General features: G+C 48.7%; 1 protein-coding gene across 2 annotated transcripts in view; it reads left to right on the top strand.

The window, feature by feature from the left end:
- The window catches only part of USP32 (ubiquitin specific peptidase 32), a 3,569,419-nt gene that overhangs the window by 2,105,911 nt on the left and 1,444,292 nt on the right, over window positions 1–19,216 (top strand). For both annotated transcript variants that reach the window (XM_069615070.1, XM_069615069.1), the window contains exon 22: window positions 18,180–18,353. In XM_069615070.1, coding sequence (XP_069471171.1) covers window positions 18,180–18,353 — 174 coding nt within the window. The remainder of the gene's footprint in view (window positions 1–18,179; window positions 18,354–19,216) is intronic.

Raw genomic sequence — 19,216 nt, 5'->3', positions numbered from 1 at the left:
AAGTCGAGGGTGTCATCGGGGGAAACCTCTACAACGCCTCATGAAAAAAGTTTGATACCACCAGTGCATAAATCGGGGTTGACGGCTGACAAAATGGCGTCTACGTCGAAGTCGAATATCAACTCGACGCAGCCTTCGACGACAACTTTGAGGCCGCAGCCGAAGATTGCGTCGATAACTTCTGCGATGGAGTTGAGGCCTCCCTCGACGACGTCGAAGCCTCCTTCGAAACCGTTGAAGCCAGCATCTATATCATCAACGCCTTCAACGCCTTTGTTGAGGCATTCTTTTATTCTGATGCCAAAATCAATGCCTTTGTCAAAGCCTAGATCAATGCCACCCTATTCACCACAGAAGATCTTCCATTCACAACCCAGGCAAGAATTCTTTAGATCTATGTCCTCTATTTACGAGGAGCATTCCTCTGAAGAGGATGTTACTTCAGCTGGGGTTAGATTTGGAACTAAAGGGATTCCTGAGGAGTTGATAGACCCAAACTCTAAGAAGGCTGATCTTTATGATTGCCTTCAAACAGCCAATGGCCTAGATACTTCCCCTGAAGTAGAGTAGAGTTTGAGAAGCCAGACCCTGCAGATCATGCAGACTCTGGGTATAGAAATCTAATGGGCAGAGTCATTGACTTCATGGGATGGAAAACAGCTTCCCCAAGGTTTGACCAGGACGATATGACAGACATCCTTAATGAGGGTCCTCAAAGGGTCCCTGTCCTCCCTTTCCATAAAGCATTGCAAAAAAGGGTGATGGCAACTTGGGATACCCCAGACTCTGGGCCTACAGTAAATAAAAAGTTTATATGGAAGTACAGACCATCCTCATCAGATCCCGAGTACCTGTCAAAGCATCCCTCGCCAGAAAGCTTGGTGGTACAAGCTGCAACCTCCACTAGACAGTCAGCTTACCCTTCGATACCACCTGATAGGGATGACAAAAGAGTTGATGCTTGGGCCCGGAAAGTCTTCTCTTCGGGCGCCATGGCCCTTAAACCTATGAATGTAACTTGCACTCTGGCAAGGTTTACATACACCCTGTGGGACTGTATGATATCAGTGACTGAACACATCCCGGAGGGCGAAGAACAGGATGGTTTCCTGGCAATAGTAAGAGATGGAAAGGAGGCTATGGAGGAATGCCTCCAGTCAGGATTGGATACTGCTGATTGTGTAAGCAGGTCCATGGCATCTAGAACGGTCCTACGCAAATTTGCATGGCTGAGGAAATCTGGTTTTGCACCGGATGTGCAATCCAGATTACTCAATATGCCCTTTGCCGGCTTGAGGCTGTTCGGCAGCAAGGCAGACGAGAGCTTGGAGAAGCTGCAGACCTCTAAAGCGGCAGCTAAATCACTCGGCGCCACTATAAGGCAGCCTCAGCAACACTCCTATGCAGGGTCATCTTCCTGGAGGAGCCGTCCCTTTCGTTTCTACTCCTCTTTTGGAAGAGGGAAGGGACAGGCCAGTCAAAGAGGCCAACAGAAAATAAACCCTTGTGGTGGAAGAGGGAAAGGTGCTAGATCAGCCCCAGCAGCAGCTACTACCTCCTCAGCTACTGCTTCAGCTGCTGCAAAGCCACTCTGAGGTCTTGACCCACAAGACCCTGGTGGGAGGCAGGATCACTCGGTATCTGAACGAATGGCGGGGCATTATGTCAGATGCCTGGGCACTAGAGATAGTGACCCAAGGTTACTGCCTTCCTTTTCGACAAAGACCTCAAGATCATCCACCGGGAACCCATTCTGTCAAAATGCCAGACCCGCTCCTTATGCAGGAGATTTTCGTCCTGCTATAGAAAGGTGCAATAGAACATGTACCTGTAGCGGAGAGGAACAAGGGTTGGTACTCCCCTTATTTTCTCATTCCAAAGAAGGACGGAGGATTGAGACCCATCTTGGACTTAAGAAATCTGAACAAATTCCTCAGGAAGGACAAGTTCAAGATGGTGACCCTTTCTCAGATCCTTCAGGCTCTTCAACTTCAGGACTGGCTGGTTTCATTGGACCTCCAGGATGCTTACTTTCATGTGCCAATCCATCTCAAGCACAGAAAGTACCTGAGGTTGGCGGTTCTCACCATCAGTTTTGAGTTCTACCATTTGGGCTGACCTCCGCCCCAAGGGTTTTCACCAAGCTGATGGCTGTGGTGGCAGCAAGTCTCAGGAAGAGGGGAATTCATGGCTACCCTTACCTTGACGACTGGTTAATCAGGGTGAGTTCACCCGAATGAGCCCGGGAACATCTGACCATGACCTGCCACCTCTTACACAGACTGGGCTTCTCCCTCAATTACAAGAAGTCACAAATGATTCCACGCCAAAGACTCAAATTCATTGGAGCAGTCCTAGATGCTTCCTCGGGCAAAGCCTCGCCTCCCGAGGAGAGAGCTTACCACATTCTGCAGATGGTAACAAGGATTCAAAATGCCCAACATCTGCCGGCCTTCGATTTTCTGAGGTTGCTCGGCCTCATGGCATCCTGCATTTTTCTGGTGCCAGAGGCCAGATTGAGAATGAGATCCCTTCAGGACTTAATGGTCCCAATTTTCGGGGGATATGTCGGATCTTCTACAAGTCCCGACCAGAGTGGCTCAAGATCTTCTATGGTGGGCTTGCAAGGAAAATATCCTCAAGGGGGAATCTTTTTGGCAAGCATGGCCGGAGATAACAGTAGTGACGGACGCCTCACTCACAGGGTATGGAGCTCATACCAATGATCTGACAATCAGCGGTCGTTAGTCTTCATCGGAGTCCAAACTACACATCAACCTTTTGGAGCTGAGGGCAATCAGACTAGTGCTGAAGGCCTTTCTGTCCTCTGTACGGGGAAAGAATGTCCTGATAATGATGGACAACACAGTGGCCATGTACTACCTCAACAAGAAAGGAGGAGTAGGGTCACTACCACTGTGCAGAGAGGCAATGCAGCTCTGGTTCTGGGCAATGCAAGAAGGAATCTCTCTGTCGGCAGTTCACCTAGCCGGAGAGCAGAACATGACGGCGGATGCTCTGAGCAGGCAGAGCAGAGTTTCTCACGAATGGGAACTAGCTCAGGAAGTCCTTCAAGAGATCCTTGCCCTTTGGGGAACCCCTCAAGTGGATCTGTTTGCGACCAGTGTCAACAGGAAGTGCAAACTGTACTGCCCAAGGGAATTTCCTCTGAGAGGAGCTCTAGGGGACGCGTTTGTGGTGGACTGGGAATTTCCACTCCTATACTCGTTTTCTGCAGTCCCTGTGATTCCTCATGTAATCAGGAAGTTGAGAAAGTTCAGGAAATCCATGATCCTAATTGCCCCGGATTTGGCCAGGAGGACGTGGTACCCGGACCTTCTGGACATGTCCATCTGCCCTCCAATAAGTCTTCCCCAAAGAGAGGATCTTCTCTCGCGTCAACGCCTCCTTTACCACAGGGAGAGTCCCCTCATGCCCCAAGGAAGCATGGGTCCGACCTCTCATAAAAAAACCCACACTTGACCCCACCTCCCCTAATAACTACCGCCCCATCACCACAGTCCCATTCCTCCTCAAGATTCTAGACAAAACAGCCTACCTGCAGGTCCAGCACTTCCTTGAAGAGCAGAACCTCCTTGGACTGAGACAATCCGGCTTTCGCCCCAGGCACGGGACAGAGACCGCCCTACTCGACCTCAAAAACCAAATGGACGACGCAAGGGACCAAGGCAACCTGTCCTGCTCCTTCTCCTTGATCTCTCGGCAGCTTTTGATCTTGTAGATCACGACATCCTCTGCCACCACCTCTCCTCCGCAGCCAACTTCTCACAAGAAGCCACCACATGGATCACCTCCTTCCTCCAAGGCAGGACCAGGCAGGTCTTCTCTGACCTAGCCACTGCGTCACCCACCATCGTGCTATGTGGGGTGCCCCAAGCCTCCTGCCTCTCCCCTACCCTTTATAACATCTTCACCCGCCCCCTCTTCCTCATCCTTGACGCCATGGGCATCTCTTACACCAACTACGCCGTCGATACCCAGATCCTTCTCACACTGACAGGCGTCTATGACACGGACTGTGCTATTCTCAACAACATCTACAACGCAATCCAAATGTGGATGGCTATCAACGGCCTCTGCCTTAACTCTGACTGAGCTCCTACTTGTAGGGTCCCCTGACACCCTCAAGAAACTTAACGCCCAGTTTAGTCACTTTACCATTGACTCAATCAGAATCCCAGTACTAGACACGGTAAAAACACCAGGCGTCTACTTAGACTCCAACCTATCCATGACCAGACAAGTAAACGCCATCGCCTCCTCTGCTGCTTACCATGCAAAACTCATCAATGCAATCAGACCCTATCTGTCAAAAGACACATGCACTAACATAGCCAGGGCCATAACTGGCTCGCGGCTGGATTACTGCAATGTTCTTTTCCTAGTGACCTCCAACAAAAACCTTGAGAAGCTTCAAGTAATACAGAACAGTGCCTTGCGTGCTGCACGAGGCATTGCCAAGAGAGAGCACATCATTGCTGCTAGAAAAGCTTCCCACTGGCTCCCCATAAAGGAAAGGATCTTATTCAAAGCGCTAAGCATCACCCACACATGCATCCATCTCACCGCCCCAGTGTACCTATCCCAGAGGATCCACCCGGTCTCTTCCGCATGACCGACTAGGTCACCCTATGCCAACATGCTCTCAGTACCTAGGGTAAAAAGAGCCAGAGCAGGGGGCTCCAGCTTCCCGTACCTCGCTGCCTTACACTGGAACACCCTTCCTGCCTCCCTGCGCTCTGAACCCTCAATGACTGCTTTTCGTAAAGCCATGAAAACTACCCTGTTCACCTAACCAACACCATACGACCAAGCCCTCATGAATATCATGTATGATGTATTATGTTGTATGATACCACCGATAGCTGATCACAGGTCACCGCCTCACTGTAACCCAAGGCGCAACCTGTACCCATTGTAACTAAGTCTCCTTACAAGTAACAGTGCCACAATGCCCCTGGGGTGCCTGCGCGCTATATAAATGTAATAAATAAATAAAATAAATAAAGGTCGGGTTCTCCATCCAGAGGTGAAGACACTCAGCCTTCACGCATGGTTTCTGTGAGGCTGAGATATAAGGATTGGGACCTCCGGATGACGTAATGGAGATTTTGCTTTGGGCCAGAAGGCCAGCAACAATATCCTTGTACCGGTGTTGTTGGTGCAAGTTCAGTAACTGGTGCAAGCATAAGAATGTGGATCCATTTTTATGTAATAATCCTACAGTACTTTCTTTCCTTTTACACTTGGCCAATTTGGGGCTCCAAGTTGGTACGATAAAAGGATATTTAGCAGCCCTATCTATATTTAAGCGCTCCTCTGAAGAAATGTCTTATTTTAAAATGCCTTTAGTTACCCAGTTACTAAAAGGATTAACAAATGTCTACCCTCCAACACCTTTTCAGGTTCCCATCTGGGATTTAAATTTAGTTTTAAAATTTCTCATGTGTGCCCCCTTTGAGTCTTTACATTCTTGCCCGTTAAGGCTCCTCACTTTGAAAACAATTTTCCTAGTGGCTATAACATCAGCCCACAGGGTGAGTGAGTTGCAGGCGCTCTTTTAAGCCTCCTCACACCATTTTACATAAGAACAAGGTCATTCTAAAGGTCAAACCATCATTCTTACCTAAAATAGTCTCTGATTTCCACCTGTCAAAGAAAATTACCTTACCCTCTTTTTACCCTCCTCCACACGCAAGTAAAGAGGAGGAGAGATTGAATAGGCTGGACCCAAAAAGGGATCTCCGTTTCTATATTTCTAGACTAGCGAATTTCTGTCAAAGTGACCAACTGTTTGTTGGATACACTGGACACAAATTGGGCCTTGGAGTGTCTAAACAAACTCTATTCAGATGGATACTTCTCGCAATTTTGGAGTGCTACAAATTGCCTGGGAAGGAGCCCCCGGATGGGCTAAGGGCTCATTCAACCAGGGGCATGGCAACTTCCACGGCTCTTCACATGGGTGTTGCCGTGCAGGATATTTGTGTGGCGGCCACCTAGTCGTCAATGTACGCTTTCGTAAAACATTACTGCTTGGACTCTACATCTTATCAAGGAGGCCTCCTTGCAAAAGCCATCCTTCATTCAGTCCATGATTAAAATCTCTGGTACTCCCTCCTCCAAATTATTACTGCTTTGGGAGCCTCTCTAAGATGAATTCTTGAAAGGACACAATCCATTCGAAGAACAAATTACTTACTAGCTAACATTCTTTCGATTGGATGTTCCTCCCACATATTCCTCATCAACCTACCGCTCTGTACAGTTTGAGTGGGCGGACCTCTCCTCCTCCCTCCTGGCCTCTACCGCTCAACTCCTCATCCGTGGTGACCTCAATATCCATTTAGACTCTCCTTGTTCCTCCTCTGTACTCTTCCGTGACCTCTGCGACTACTTATCCCTGTCGATCCTCTCTTCTGGCCCGACTCACTCTGCAGGGCACACACTCAATGTCTTGATCTCCTCTGACCTCCCCCTCTCCATCCCTCTGACCACTCCTCTCTCCTGGAGCGAACATTCCCTCCTCTCCTCTCATCTCTCCCTCTCTTCTCCCCCAAGCCAAGCCTACCCCAACACTGCCACCTACATTCACAGACATCCGGCCCATGAAGCGTGTTAGTTGAGGCTTTCGCCGCCACCTTATCTCCCCCCCGACCCCCACCTCTGGCTGTCTCACATCCTGACACAGCCCTGTCTCTGCTCTACTCTTCAATTTCTGATACTCTTGATGCTCTTGCCCCAGTCATGAGGACCTGTTTGAAGTCCAAAGCCAAGTGCAATTCCTGCTATGACTCCGACATAGCTACACCTAAACGTAAGTGTAGGGCGGCTGATAGGAAATGCAGGGCTTCTTGTTCATCCTATGACGAACTGGCTTGTCGCCTGCTCCAAAGGCAATACCGACTCTCTGTCCTCACCAAGAAGAGAGTCCACATTCAAGCTTGTGTCTCTGCGGCATCTAACAACTCTGCCGAACTCTTTGAAATCTGTAAGGAGCTGACCAACCCTGCTGCAGTCCCGGGAGGATAGCTCAGCAGCAACGTGTTTGCCTTGGAAGCAAGAGGACACGAAGCAACACAGATTCGATCCCCGGGTCAGCGCTTAGAAACCTCTGGATATTTAAGCCTGTTATAAATGCACAACTAAGAGAAAAAACAAAAACAACAAAATCAATTACGCAACTAAATAAATAAAAACAATTCCTGTAACAGCGCCTCGATGCCTGCGGGCAGTGTGAGCGCTTTAAAAAAATGCAAATAAATAAATCCCCCTCCTGTTGCCTCCCAGGCCCTTTGCAATGCCCTTGCCTCTCACTGTATCTCAAAAACCCAGGACATACTGTCCACCTTCTCCACCCCTGCCCCTCCTCTCTCTGTCTGTGCTTGCTGACCCTCCTTCAGCCACCCCCACCCTCCTTCTCGTCCTTTCCTCTTTTCTCTCCTGATGAAGTCGCTAGACAAGTCCGATCTATGAAAGTCTCGTCAAAACAGGTTCATCCCTGTTCCTCTAAAACCATCAAGGACCGCCTTGACACCATCGCTCCGGCTCTTGCTGATTTTTGCAACCACTCCTTTGCCTCAGGAACCTTCCCCTCCCCTCTGAAGCACTCCCTTGTGCATCCTCTTCTCAAGAAACCACAGCTGATCCTTCTTGTCCGGCTAACTATCGGCCAATTTCCATTATTACCTTTCTGGGCAAACTCCTGGAAAAGCTGGCCATCTCTCAGCTTAACCTTCATTCCAATTCTTTTGGCTGACTCCATGACCACCGGTCTGGCCTCAGAGCTGCCAGAAGCACGGAAACTGCTCTCCTGAACATCTGCGAAGATCTGCTCTCCAACCTTGACTCTAACATTCCCTCTGTCCTCATACTACTCGATCTCTCTTCTACCTTCGACAAGGTCAACCATACTATCCTGCTCAACCGTCTCGGTGATAATCTGGGTATCACTGATCAGGCTCTGGCGTGGCTGACCTCTTTTCTCTATGATCGACCCTCCCAGGTCCAACTTGGGTCCTTCCTATCATCTATCTTCCTCTCCACCTGTGGTGTTCCCCATGGGTCTAACCTCTCGCCCTGGCTTTTCAACCAATACCTGGCAACTCTCGCCCACTGCATTGCTATTTTCTGCTCAAATTTCCAGTCCTACGCTGACCACACTCAACTCTTTTTCAGGCTGCCCTCGGCCACCTCCTCGCCCATCTCTGATTGCCTAACTGCCATTCAAGATTGGTGTGCTGCCAATGATCTTTGTCTGAATGCCAGCAAGACGGAGATCCTCCTCATCTGCACACCTTCACCATCCTTTCCCCTCACTCTCTGGCCGGCCTCCCTTGGCTCTCCTCCTACCCCCACCTGCGAGGCTAAGAACCTCAGGGTCATCTTTGACTCAACACTTTCCATCTCTGATGTCTCTAAAAAGTGAAACTTCCTACTGCACCTCCTCAGAGGTACTCTGCCTTTCCTCTCCTTCCCCCAGAAGCTCATGGTCTCCCAAGCTCTGGTTCTCTCTAGGTTGGACTATTTCAACATCCTCTTTCTAAAGCTACCTGCCTCTACTCTCTGCCCTCTTAAGCTAATCCAGAAGAGGACTGCAAGACGTGTCCTTGGCCTCAAGCCCTGGGATCGTATCTCCCCAGCTCTGAAATCTCTCCATTGGCTCCCAGTGTATGCAAGGATTAATTTCAAACCCTCTGTATTGTCCACAAGGCTTTCTGGGGCCAGGGTCCAAAATACCTTCATCTATCCCTCCGCAAATACCTCCCCTCTCGAGCTCTTCGCTCCTCTACCCTAACTCCCTCAGGGTCAGTCGTTTTTGAAAGAAACGAGCTGGGGGTAGATCTCTGTCTTCGGCTGGGGCCTCCCTCTGGAACAGCCTCCCTGCCACTCTAAAACTTGAGGAGAACCATCTCTGGTTCTGGAAGCACCTCAAGACCTTCCTCTTTGCTTCTGCCTTCGCGCCCCCACTCCCCTGCTGATCTGTTCTCTCTTGGCACTGTGCACCTGGCCACTCTCTGTCCTCCGGGCCCAGGTACCTGCTCACCCTGCCACCCTCCCGCATTGCCTCGGGCCACCCCTTACACTGGGGTCTGTATCTGTAACCATACAGTCCCCCCTCTTTTTTTTCCTGCACTTATCAGACCTACCCTGTCTGCTGCCTTAAACCCAGCACTTGCCACTTGCTGGCTGCACTACCACTGTTGCCTTTATTATTTATTTATTTATTGTTATGTATCTGTTTCTCCTTTGCTCTGCAATTTCCACTTCTCCTCCCTACCATGCACTTTTCCCCTCCCCCTCTCCCATGCATTTGCGCATTCTAAATGTCACTGGGCCTAGGAAGATTGATGTTTTGTTCTCCCCTGTTCCCCTCCCTTGCCTTGTCGCGCTCTGAATCACTTGTGTGCGGGCGTGATAGAAATAAAATATCAATATCAATGTCGTCACACTCCCCTAGGAGGATCCCCTTCCCATGTGGCCAGGGAGGTGAGGCGGCTACCCGATAGTCTGCCTGGGGCTGGTACTCAGCGGATGGATCTCATGGGTAGCGAAGCCCCTATGGGATTACTGAAACTTAAAATACCAAGGTTGTGCTTATCTGATACATAAATGATAGAGTCAAAGTTTGTAATAATAAGAGATCTGTTGTATTTTATTCTTCTAAGGTGTTTGGCACAAGAAGAAATGAAAACAAAATGTGTTGATTCACTATTTCACTAAACAGCAAGAAAAGTAGAGTAAAAAAAACAAGGTTGCGCAAACTGGTCAGTTTATATCTTATTGTTCAATTTGTCATGACTCTTTTGTTGATAAAAGTCTTTTTCTTTTAAATCACTTGTTTGAGTCGACATTATTCCAAACCCTGAGTTTACTGTTAGGCCGGTCGGCCTTTTTCCATAATTCTTGTTTTATCAATTCTTGTTATTTGGTTGAAAGCGGTGAGCTCTAAGATCTGAAAAGGTCCTTGAGAGCTGTAGGCTCTAAATTTTGGAAATGTCCTCAGATTCTGAAAGAGTGCTTGACACGTGTTTCCCCACCACATGGTCACAGTGGTTCATCAGGAAGAAAGGTAGGTGTTAGGAAAGAAAGGTTACAATTTGCTGAATAAGGTAATTGGCTTGGAAAATAGTTACATTTTGACGGTATGCTGTATGTTATATTAGTATTGAACTCTGAGGAAAAGAGAAAAGGAATTTTACAACGTGTTGTCTTGCACACTCTAGTTTCAAGAAAAAAGTGAATTCTATGGGATTATTGACAATTTGGGGAGAACATTGGATCTGCATAGCCCACCTAACCCTTGCACAGCTTCATACCCCCCTTCCACCAGCACCTTCTGTAGTGTACCTTCTCTAGTGTACCCATGTACCTTTTCCCTACCAGCAAGGTAGGAAGTACTGAGACGAGGAAAAATGTGGGCCCCGTTATCCAGTGATAACTAATTCATTTTTAGAGACAGATGTACTCTTACGTCCCGTCCCCTTTCCTCCATACTGCATGGGCATCCCTTCCATGGATGGGAGACAGAACCTTTTTCACCAGAAAAGACCTTCATCCCCTTTAAATTTAGAGGCGGGCAGGGGTGCAGCCCTGATGCATGCGCTTCCCTGACTCTGCCCTCCGGCGCCACACCTCATTCCCCTTTTCTGCGTCAACGGGAACGGGCCAGATTCACCCACGCGCCTGGGTTTGGCTTCGGCCATGTAATTCCACGCACAGATACTTCTTCTGTCTTTTTTTCTTTTTTCATTCAGGTACTCGGTCCTCGGGCATCACGCTCCTCCCCAGTGCACGTCGACTTCAACAGGGTTCAGCAGGTGTCCATCCTGCGACTGTCTCTTTCCAACTTCAGACTCCCATGCCCTCTGCCTACGTTGCCTTGGCCCAGACCACGGCTGGCAAGCTTGTACCGCATGCAGCACACTTTCCTCGAGGTATCTGAAGAACAAACTAGGCAGGTGGAGAGAGCTCTTCCAGAGATCGCCTCCAGAGGACCTGAAGGACTTCGTCAAGCATCAATCCAGGCCCAAGGTAGGGCCACTCTTTTGCAGTGCACCCCGCAAGGGAGACTCCTTTCCAAGGACTCGCCTGTGTGGGAGGAACCTCTCAGGTTCTCATACCAGCTCAAGTACCAAGGCTAATTCAGCTACTGGCCGGTAGGCTGAGGGGTCAGTGGACCCTCCCGTTGTAAGTGCTGAGGGACCGAAGGCTCTGTTACCGGGTCTTCACCCAAGAGGACATGCCCTAGAACCGGCAACATTTCGGAGGGGGCGCCTATATGCAATACTACCAGCAGATCCGCCGAGGGCAAAACGTCTTCCAGGCCTCGACCTGAAGACCAGGGTATGCCTTATGATCCACACTCAAAAGGCCTGGACGAGGCTGGGCCCAGTGAGCCAAGCAACACGACGCAGGCATGTGGAAGGCAGCTCGACAAGATGGCCGCCATGCCAGACATTAGCGACACCCGCCTGATACCGCGCCAAGGAAGTGAGCAGGTGGAGGAACGAGTGTAAAGGTGGGACTGGTGTCAACCTGGTACGTGGCTCACAGCCTATCCTTCATTTGCGCAGGTCAGGTTCCGGCTGCATCCGTATGGTCAGGGCATGCAACGGCTCCAGCACCTCCCCCTACCTCTACAAAAATTCAATATTCAACCATCTTTAATAGCAGAGACATTGTGCAAGGGAGACTGGATGTGCTCCCTGAATCTGAAGGACGCATACTTATACGTCCCGATTTGGCAGCCCCATCGTTCCTTTCTACGATTCAGGACCATGGGCTGCTATTTCCAATACAAGGTGCTCCCTTTCGGCCTCAACTCGGCCCCCAGGGTCTTTACTAGGCTGATGAATACAGTGGCGCCCCTCCACGTCTACCCGTACCTCGACAACTGGCTCGTCAGGGCTTCATCTCCGGAAGCGGTGCACCACACGTCCCATGCTCTTATGAACACACTGCCCGATCTGGGCTTTTCGCTCAATCTCAAGAAGTTGCAGCTGCAGCCCACGCAGAGACTGACCTTCTTGGGGCTCATCTTGGACTCGTGCTCCGAGAGAGTTTTTCCTTCGGAGGACAAGATCACTACCATCAAAAGGGCCACTGCGCACTTTCTCAGCAGAGAAGTGACGTCGGCCTGGTGGTATCAACACCTACTGTGTCTCATGCCAGCGGTCCTATTGGCCGTCCCCCACATGAGACTCAGGATGAGTAGGATACAGCTGCATTTCGTTCCTCCTCCTCTTCACCCGGACCTCACATAGTGGTCCAGGGACTGCAACCTGCGGATGGGCAAGCCCTTCCGGCAGCCTACCCCACAGGTCACGGTCACTACAGACTCCTCCCTCGAGGGATGGGGGGCCACCCTGTACAACCACTGCATCCATTGCACCTAGACCCAGCAAGAGCAGGAGTACCACATCAATTGGCTGGAACTGAAGGCCATCTGGCCAGCGCTCCGAGCCTTCCTTCCTTAGGTCTTCGGGGGCAATGTTGTCCTCATTCAGACGGACAACTCAACCAGCATGTTCTATGTCAAAAAGCAGGGAGGCACCAGATCCCCTCCACTGTGCAGACTGGCAGTCAACACGTGGGAATGGGCCCTGGAAAACAACTACGTCGGGCCGTCCATCTCCCAGGGGAATCCAACCTGGAAGCGGACAGGCTCAGCGGAAAATTAGACTGGGAGCGGAAAATTATGAGTGGCAACTGAACAACCTTGTGCTGCAGGAGATCTTCAGTAGATGGGGATACCCACAGGTGGACCTCTTTGCCTCCTGGGACAACAAGAAGTGCCAACAGTTCGCCTCCTGGGGCAAGGGCAGGGGCCCAGCTCCCTGGGCGACGTATTTCAGATTCAGTGGAACAGCATGACAGAATACACCTTCCTACCCACACCACTGGTGCACATGGTGATATGCAAGATCAAGGAGTCTTGCCACCTCAGCGTCATTCTGATAGCCCCATGGTGGCCAACCAGGCCATGGTTCTCGGAGTTGCTCAGCCTCTCGGAGAGACCACCCATTCACCTTCCGACAGGCCCAGCACATCTACTGGCGCATCAGGGGGGCAGGGTCATCCACCCGCGCCACAGAAACTAGCCCTCACAACGTGGTTCCTGAGCAGGTCACGCTAGGGCACCTCAGCCTTTCCCAGACTAATCTAGAGATCATACAGGGTGCAAGGAGAAAGGCTACCAGGGCCCCAGTGTAAGAGCAAGCGGACCAGGTTCTTTCACTGGGCAGGCTCTAAGGATATCGACCCCCTTGCATGTACGTTGGACGACATGGTCTTACTTCTTGGCACACCTCGCCCACACGGGCGTGCAGGTAGATACTTGCTGCAAGTACTTGGCAGCCATTGGGGCCTACAGAAACTCAGAGGAGGAGGTGTTCTCCTCCTCCAACCCGATTGTCAAGAAGCATTTGATGGGACTCGCCAGACTCTACCCAGCCACACCAGGTATGGGACCTCAACATAGTCTTGGGTGCTTTGGCGCACGAGCCATTTGAGCCGATGGCATCCACGGACATCAGGCTGGTCACCATTAAAACGACCTTGCTAGTCGGCCTCATCTTGGCTCGCAGAGTCAGCGAAATCCAGGCGCTGGTCACTTCGGAGCCCTATATTACTTTTCACAAGGACAAAGTAGTCCTGCGGATACACCCAGCATTCCTACCCAAGGTTCCGTCCGCGTTCCATCTAAATGAAGATATAGTGCTGCCTATGTTTTTTGCTGAACCTAAAGACGAGGCACAGAGAGTTCTGCACTGCCTCTATGTCAGGCGTGCCCTGAAATTCTTCTTGGACGGGACCAAAGGCTTCCGCAAGTCAGACGCACTGTTTGTCACCTTTGGCGGATCAAGACTGGGGTATCAGGCCTCCAAGACTTCCATAGCCCGTTGAATGGTCTTGGCCATCAAGGAAGCATACGAGGGACAGCATAAGCCACTTCCGGCCAACATGCACGCCCACGCGGTCAGAGCAAAGGCAACAGCCATCGCATTCCAGCAGCATGTCCCCTGGCAAGTCATAAGCAGGGCGGCCACCCCTTCGGCTTTCTGCAAGCATTAGTGTTTGGATGCTGGCTCTAGATCAGACGCGGCTTTCGGACAGGCGGTTCTTAGAAACCTTTTTGCTTAAGGAGGGTCTCCTCTCCACCCTGGGGGCTACACTCAGTTGTAATCGCTGATGTAGTATGGAGGAAAGGGGACGGGATGTAAGAGTAATTATAAGTTACTCACCGTACCCTTTCCTCCATACGTCCGACCATCCTCCCCCCTAATAAAACTGGTGTCATTAGGCAATGTTAAATCTATTGTTGATGCGTCTATGGGGACTGAGATGTGGCACCGGCTGGCGGAGTCAGGGCAGCGTATGCTCTGTTAGGGAGAATTCTCTTATAAGGCTAATTTCCCAAACCTAGTGAGTGCCCCAGCAGCTTTGCTGGATTTTTGGGGTTTGTTTTTTTCTCCTGCTAAGAGTAAGACTCTTTTCTTCCCTCTCTTAGGCATGATTTGAGGTATGTCTTTGACTTTGTGTGCTTAAGGTTTATGGGGTCTTTTACTCCATAGGGTATCACCTGTTTTTGTGTATGTGTTACACAGCACCCTCAGTGCAGTAACACAGGGGTGTCATAGTGACCCCCAAACATAGACTGCATACCCTGGAACTGACTACTGTCTCCCAGGGCATGTAAAGTCACCATTGACTTTACTAGTCCAAAATTGTGAACAGAACCAGTACAAACCATCATTATATTGTGGAAGTACTCGAAGTGGTTAATTCGATTGCCCCTGGGTCTGTTTCCAAGGGGGCACTGTCCAGTCCCCCCCCCCTTGTCGAGTTTCTAGCTGGTGGCAGTGGTTACCACGCAAAATATTCCACCAGAATATTTCCTATTGGATTTTCCCATTGATTCTAAACGCACCACTTTTTGGTGCAATGTTAAAGATACCGCCGGATTTTTATTTAATATTAAATCAACGGTTGGGTCTTTTCACCAGAACTCTTTTCTAAAATGACGTTTGTGTCTGTCTCTGTAACTCCAACCAAGGTTGGACCCTTTGTTCCACTTTTTGGCGGGCTTCTCCACAGAAGCCCTCCAACTGGTGCCACTCTGTCTGGGTTCCACAGGATGTGTGGGTGGGGGAATTGGCACCCTGGACTGTGTTGCTTAAGCAACTCAAGTCGCACTCTGTTCTGATTGGCCCAGTGGTGAGCCGCCCGGCTCACCACTTAGCATGTATGAGTGACAGCTAGGCTGTTGAATGGGGTTTTTTCTGCATAAAAGCAGTGCTTTTGGGACTGGAACGTCAGAAGTCGCCACAGGACCTAAGAATCCGAAGAGGGAAGAAGCTGAGCCATCTGCAACGAGGACACCACCGGTGGTGCCCTGCTGCAACAAACTCGCCACTTTCCCAACGACAAGAGAAGATCTTCTGCTGGACGAGTCTTCTTCCTTTGAGCTGGTGGGATCAACCAGTTCGCCCCTTTCGCCTTCCAATGACGTCTCTTGGTCGAATCACCCGTGCCAAGCACCCCGGCGGCCGGATAGCCAAGCTTCACCACTTTGACCGCGAATAAAAGGAACACACCTTTTAACCGACGAACGCCGCGGCTGGTTTCATCCCTGTGGAGTGCCTCGACTCCAAGTTTCTTCCTCGACGAGATCCTCTCTTCCCCTGATCGAAACAACGAACTGCAACCACTGCCAGGAACAACTGCCACCCCTGGAGCTTCCTCTCTCTTTAAGGTACTGTGTTCTGCCTTGCCTCCCTTTCCACGGATTGCTAAAGGTGACCCTTAAATCCTTGGCTTTCCAACTGGGTTGGTCCCGGACCTCCTAACTTTACTTCTTGAATCACCCCAACCTCTTTTGAACATTCTGCAAAGACTTTTAGTGCATTTTAAACTGTGTGATCTTGGGCACATTTCAATTTGCTCCATTTAAAGTGGGCCTGGCCTATGAACTTGGACTCTACAGTGGGCTTCATCACGAGTTGGGCTGTAGCCCTTAAATGCGTTGGTAACGGTATTACCGCCGCATTTAAGGGCTGGCCCTATCACGAGTTGGGCGCTAAATCGGCTGTTTTACCTCCAGCTTTTTTCTGGAGGTGAAAATCCCTGTTTTCGGCGGTATTACATCCGGCTGAATTAGCCCGCAGTATTAACACCGAAAATTCCCCATTGGATCCAATGGACCCAATCAGGAATGGGGATTTACTGTTAAGGCCCAACCCATGATCCAGTGGTAATACCAACGGGCCGGTCGGTGCTAGGGCTATTACAGTTGGCGGTATTACAGCCGGGAATACAGCCCAACTTGTGATGAGGCCCAGTGTATACTGCCTTTACTCCCTTGCTTTGAACTTCTAAAAGTGTTGGGAACTGTTTTATTTTTATGCCCTGCATTTTTCTCTCCCTTTAACTTAACTATTGGAGTGCCATCTAGGTTACACGCTCACATCTGTTTTAACAAATAGTGGTGTTTTACCTCTGACTTGTCTAATAGTTATCAAGGGAGGTGTTTATACTTTACCTGACTGTTTTAACTTGCTTTTGATTTAGAGTGCTAGTGTATTGCCTAAAGTGTGTTTTAAATAAATAATTATATACTTTTGATACAAAGCTCTGGTCAGTGTTTGTTTGCTCTACTGTGTTTTTGGCCCTATTGTGTATACTCTATATACTGCCCTACTCTTCTTGAGAGAAGTCTGACTGCTCAGCCACAGCTACCAGGTAAATATGGGTGGTGCAGACTGCTACCAATTGGGTTTACTGCTTACTCCTGTAGTCTTAATCTTTTTGCAGTGTTCCCCAAGGGAACTGACAGGATTCTGCCTAACATGCTCCCAGGGCCGCATCGCTGCGTTCCTCTAAATTTAAAGGGGAAGAAGATTTTTTCTGGTGAAAAAGGTTCCGTCTCCCGTCCCTTGGAAGGGACGCCCATGCAGTATGGAGGAAAGGGGATTAAGGACTAAGAGTCACTACAGTGAGTAACGTATAATTTTTTACCGAAATGAAAATAACGAAAAAAACACATAATGTTTTCGTTTTTTATATATGAGGGATGGGGTAAGGGGTTAAAACAGGTGGGGAGGGGCATAGGGTGGGTTTAAAATCATTGGGCAACAGGGCCTTTGGGGAGGAGGCCCAAATAGAAAAACAAACATTCTGTGATTTATTTTTTTTCCCTTGTTTTCGTTTTCGGTAAAACTCTGTAATTTATTTGTTAAAATCACATAGAACCGTGGGCTCCTGAGATGAGAGAGAGACCCAACTGGCCCACTGAGAGTCCTCAAGATCAGTACTCGGACGAAGAAGTGCGGAAGCATAAAGAGCACCTCTATTGAGTGGTCTACAGTTCTCTCATTGGCCGAGCTATCATTTAAATAGAAGAGGTTAATCCAAACGAAGATGGAGGCCATTCCTGCAGGAACCGGGATATTTGAATCCCCTACGAAGTTCCAAAAGTGAACTTTGACTTACCGTCCAGAAGAAGGGGGCCATTCTTTTGGACCAAGAAGATCACCCCTTTTCTTTAGTTGAGTTTATAGTGCAAGGGTTGGAAATAGGTTTTGGACACAAGGGCGTGGAGACTTTGCTATAGACTTACATCCTGACGGCTTCCTTAGTATTTAGTTGAGGCAGGGAAATCCCTCTTGGACTTGGGGTCAGATAGGGTTTTCTTTCATTTATCCTATTAATACATTTATAGCCAAAAGCATGCCACCTGTGTGTCGGTCTCCTACTTCTACACCCTTAGATAAGGCATTGCTTTTATTGTACTAACATATTGTAAATTAAAATTAACTGTGTTGGATGCTCTTCTTTATAGACCTTGAACATTCAATTAGTTTTTTTCTCGATTGAACATTTTCTGTGTGTTGAAATATCTACCCATGTGCTAAAAAATGTAAATCCTATTTTCTTTGTATATTTAATTTAATTTAAAAGGGCTACCTAATTAGCATACTGTTTTAAATTACCAACCTGCTCATGTCCATTATCAGTTTGTTACATGTTTTTTTCTGCCGCTTGGTATCTTTGAGGATGATGTGCCAAATGTGATTATTCTAAATGTACAAAGGTCTGTAATATTATTCGGGTTGTGTCTGTTACATTGTAACTGAAAATTATTTCCTATTCTTTAGTGGACAATAGCAAAATATGCTCCAAGATTTAATGGTTTCCAGCAGCAAGACTCTCAGGAACTTTTAGCCTTTCTTTTGGATGGCCTGCATGAGGACCTGAACCGAGTACATGATAAGCCGTATGTAGAATTGAAGGACAGTGACGGACGCCCTGATTGGGAGGTTGCAGCAGAGGTTTGTTAATTTTCGTGTCAGAACGAAAATGTTTCATTATGAATTTGTATACTAAATGAACGGATGACAGTACAGGAGCTAGCATTGCCAATGTCTTGCAGGAAGATAGATTTATGGCTGTGTATTACACTTATTTTCTGGTTTCGAAGAAAGACGGGGGTCTGCGACCAATACTGCACATGACACTTCTGAATTTGTACCCACAAAAGGACAAATTCAAGATATAATCTCTGGCCCAGATCCTTCAAACCCTTGAGGTGCAAGATGTGTTGGTGTCACTGGACTTTGAGGATGCTTACTTCCACGTGCCTATTCATCTGAAGCACAGGAAGTACATGAGGTTCGTAGTAAGTGTTAAGATTGATTTCCAAAATCAGCCCATGGTGGGAATATTTTTCGCAGGCCACCCTATTTATGGTGAACAGGGAGGACACTGAGAGGTTAGCCAAAACCCAATCATGGTAAGGTAGCTGAGCAGTCAAGGCTTTGTCTCAGGAAAGTGTGATAGTGATCTAGGGCTACAATGAGTCCACACAGAGTAACACATAATTCAAGTTAGACATAGAAGTATATAAGAATCCAGTTGTTTATTAGGCCTTTAGTTACACACTAAGAATAAAAAGTCAAAGTTAAGTATTGCCACACAAAACCGTATAAACATACATCCACATTCACCATTCGGAGAATAGAAGTGCGTATGAATCAATTGCAAGTGCATTAAAGGTGAGTAGTCCGATGCAATGAAAAACAGTCACAACCAACACTTCCCTCATTATTAAATAAGTCAAACCTTAACATGGTAATGGGGCTTTGTACCCAAAAGTCACAAGTACCAATGTATAGCTTCTTTAGGTGAGTGTATT

This window comes from Ambystoma mexicanum, chromosome 9 (genome assembly GCF_040938575.1).
Source record: "Ambystoma mexicanum isolate Mex_15411 chromosome 9, UKY_AmexF1_1, whole genome shotgun sequence".
NCBI lineage: Eukaryota > Metazoa > Chordata > Amphibia > Caudata > Ambystomatidae > Ambystoma > Ambystoma mexicanum.
The sequence above is the reverse complement of the archived record's forward strand: the minus strand, read 5'-3'. Positions and strand labels throughout refer to the sequence as shown.